Here is a 3,542-nt window from a genome sequence, read left to right as displayed (position 1 = left end):
AGAAATCACAAGTACAAGGTTCTTTTCCAATCTGTTGGTTGCCGTTTTGTCCTATTGACATTTTCCTTTGCTTTACAGAAACTTTGCAATTATTATTCAAAGGCAGGCTGATCTTCCACTAAGGTACAAGAGAGTTTAGACTAAGTTCTAAATAAATCTATTCTGAACATAGTTTAAGGCTTCCCATCTGAACATACCTGGTTAATCCTGTTTGTACATGGTGCTTGCACTGTTTTTTATTTATTTATTTATTTATGTATGTATGTATGTATGTAGGTAGGTAGGTAGGTAGGTAGGCATTTATTCATTTATTTTGTGGGAATCCTAATTCATATTTATTCAGTCACTTTTTTATTGTTGGACATTGTTTCACACATACATCAAACAGGCAAAAAATAAATAAATAAACAGCAACTTTAGAGACAACAAAAAGGAAAAAATAGTCTTATATACTTGGCCTTTTTAACCACCTCAAACAAACAAACTACATATAGTACAGCTAGGTAATATACAAAAATAGTTACCGGAATGCTCAGAATAAGATTGTTTTTTTTTTTGTTGTTGTTGTTGTTTTGTTTTTTTTACAAGGTTTTTTCTCCTTTGAGATTATAATGAGCATGGTCACACCACAAGTAAAGGCTGAAGTAGGACAGAAAATGCTCTGAAGGCTGGTTTGGTCACCCATTATCATTAAAAATGGCTGACCCCTAACAATATGTACAAAAATATAAAATGTAAATAGAAAATGCAAGCAAATTTTCCTTTTAAAGTCTTTTTAAGAAAAAATGCAGGGCCTGGGAAGTTCTGGTTCTTTTTTCCTCCCATGTTGCCAATTCATGTTATGGTTTTAGTGGGGTGGTGGAGAGCGTATGTCATCTGTGGATGGCACTGTCACCTGTAGGTGGGGCCTGCTTCTCTACTTTGATACGGGAAGTAAAGGGTGAATAGGTCACGGTGCCTAAAGTTAGCTTTTCCTTTTGCTGTCTAGTCATACTCATCAGTCTGTTTCTTGGTGTCAACATCATCATCCTCATCATCCTCAGCTACCTGCTTGCCCATAGGAGCCTCAGCTTCCCCATCTTCATCTCCATCCTCTTCCTCACCGTCACCTTCTTCCTTCTCCTCTTCCTCTCCACCTTCTTCCTCTCCACCTTCTTCCTCTCCACCTTCTTCCTCTCCACCTTCTTCTTCTTCTTCTTCTTCTTCTTCTTCTTCTTCTTCTTCTTCTTCTTCTTCTTCTTCTTCTTCTTCTTCTTCTTCTTCTTCATCTACCTCATTGTCAGCCTCCTGCTCCCCATTTTCCTCATTTTGAGCATTCCCACTGGCAGGTGCATCTCTTCCATTATCTGCCTCTTCCACAACTTCCTTCTTCTCCTTCAAGTCCTTGGTGGTGATCTTGGAGCTGGTGTCCACTGTCGCATCTGACATGGTGGGGCACACCAGTGATCTGATACAGCGAGTGAGGAATGAGTCGTGTTCGAGGACTCTGGCGAGAAAGCTGCTGGGGTCTGCATTGGAGGAGCAGGAGGAAGCGGTGGGCAGCAACGTGGCTGCAGAGAGCGCTGAGCAAGAACCAGGAAACAACGCAAAAATGGCTTTTTGGAGCAGCCAGTGGGACAGATTCCCATTTTCATTCATGGTTTTTATCTCTTCCTTAACCATGCATGCACACCTATAATGCTCTGGAGGTAGAGGGAGAAAGATCACAATTTCAATTCCATCCTGTGCTACATAATAAGTACTCAGCAAGCCTGGAATACAGGAGACCCTATCTCATAGAAAGGAAAATGTCTGAGCTAAATCAGTTAGTTGGTAAGAGCACCTGCTGCCAGCCCTGTGAACCTGGAATTAATTCTGGACCCACATGGTAGAAGGGAAGAATTAATTCAATGGTTATCATCTGATCTCTACTTGCAAACCATGGAGATGTGCCACCCCAACTCACATGCTACAATAAATCAATGTAATAAAATTATCAAGAAAGAAAGTGAATATTTAAAAGAAAATAAAACACTAACATAAAGCCCCCCCGCAAAAAAAAGTTTCCTAACTGATGGTTTGCAGTTGTGTCTGGTTGAATGTGGCTCTGATGCTCTGAAGGTGGGCCAGTTTACAAACCATTTCATGAACAATGATTCACATAAAATAGTTACAAGTCATTTCACATGAGTCTATACAACTTAGTTCAGTACAAGCAACTGACAAATTTTAAGAATAACTTTCTCAAGCACTAAAGAGCAAAAGTTATACCTTTATCTACTCAATGCAAAGCCAGCTACCTGTTGGATGTTTAACAAGATTAAGTCAGTCTTACTTTGAGTCTAATCCTATCATTCCTGTTAGGGCTTTTACTAGTAGAGGCAGTAAATAATGTATCATCCTTTGAAAATGTTAGAATAATGTGCCTTATTAATAATGTACTGTGAACAATCCACTGTTTGGATTTAAATTTTAACTCTCATTTATTATTGACCAGTTTGGGGAAACAAAATCAGATTATCTTTTACTTGAATTGTCAAGAGTTGCACATAATATCCATCCCAAGCCTTTGGATAGTCAAATGGCATAACAAATGCAGAATCAGCAGTACTTATATGTAAAATGTTTTTAAAAAGCATTCAAAGTCTTGAATTTTAAGCTCATACTGATTCAGTGATCATTCATCTTTCATATCTTTAATATTACTTTTACATTTCCCATTGCTGAGGTTAACTAAAACACAAACTTTTGCAGATAAATGTGAGTGTGTTGGTGATGCAGAGAAAACTCTGAGCCCACAAGTTCATCATGCTGCAGAGACCCGATTTTGTTGTACAGAAGGCATAGTTCATGGTTCTGCTTATTGACAGGTTCAAAAAAGAGCAAATCCACCTGTCTTCTTAAGAGAGTCATTTGTAGTAAATATTTCTACCCAATTATATACCATTCTAGATTAGTACAATTTATGAGATTTTTGTAATTTGGTTTGTCACAGAGGATGAAACACCAATTGAAACAGATTAATAACTTTGAGTGCCTAAGATATACATGATGTATATTATAGTCCAGAAATTCTTTGAAATAAGATCCAAATATTTATAAACATAAAAATCTAAGCCTTTCTTGACTTTTATTGCTCAGAATCAGACCCAAGAATTTGAATTCATTACCTATGTCTCTTTATGTTAATATTTTAATTTCATATATCTGTTTTCCGTTTTCAACATACAAAGGCAACAAATAATCAAATAGTCATAGGTGAATAAGTAAATGAATACTAATAAAATAGTCTTCCACCATAATTAAACAGGGTTTTGTCCAAAATGGGGCTACAACTCAGTATGTGTTTGCTAACATTACTTATAATTTCAAACGTCTAAAGATGTGTTCATTATTTTCAAGGATTATTTTAAGACTTGGCAAAACCAAGCAAACAAACAAACAAATTGATAAGCAAGGCTTCAACATAGATGTGATAAGTTCAAAAGCTTTAATACTTTCTTTTTTTTTATTTTAGATATTTTCTTTATTTACATGCGAATTTCTCCATTCCCAGTTTCCCC

General features: G+C 36.6%; 1 protein-coding gene across 1 annotated transcript; it reads right to left on the bottom strand.

Annotated features, from left to right (window-relative positions):
- Nucleotides 1-984: 984 nt before the first annotated feature.
- On the bottom strand, nt 985-1,428 carry LOC116067998 (prothymosin alpha-like). Its single transcript, XM_031337050.1, has 2 exons — nt 1,230-1,428; nt 985-1,118 (listed from the first exon to the last, which is right to left on the bottom strand). The coding sequence occupies exons 1-2, from the start codon at nt 1,426-1,428 to the stop codon at nt 985-987; spliced, it is 333 nt and encodes a 110-aa protein (XP_031192910.1).
- Between the last annotated feature and the right edge of the window lie 2,114 nt (nt 1,429-3,542).

Source organism: Mastomys coucha, unplaced genomic scaffold, assembly GCF_008632895.1.
Source record: "Mastomys coucha isolate ucsf_1 unplaced genomic scaffold, UCSF_Mcou_1 pScaffold22, whole genome shotgun sequence".
Classification (NCBI taxonomy): Eukaryota; Metazoa; Chordata; class Mammalia; order Rodentia; family Muridae; genus Mastomys; species Mastomys coucha.
Note: the sequence above shows the minus strand (reverse complement) of the source record. Positions and strands in the feature narration are given on the sequence as shown.

Excerpts from the sequence above, each read along its gene's own strand:
- LOC116067998 (XM_031337050.1), bottom strand. The coding sequence starts at position 1,428 with ATGTCAGATGCGACAGTGGACACCAGCTCCAAGATCACCACCAAGGAC. Across the intron at positions 1,119-1,229 it reads AGAAGAAGAAGAAGAAGAAG|AGGAAGAAGGTGACGGTGAG; the intron begins AAGAAGAAGAAG and ends AGGAAGAGGAGA.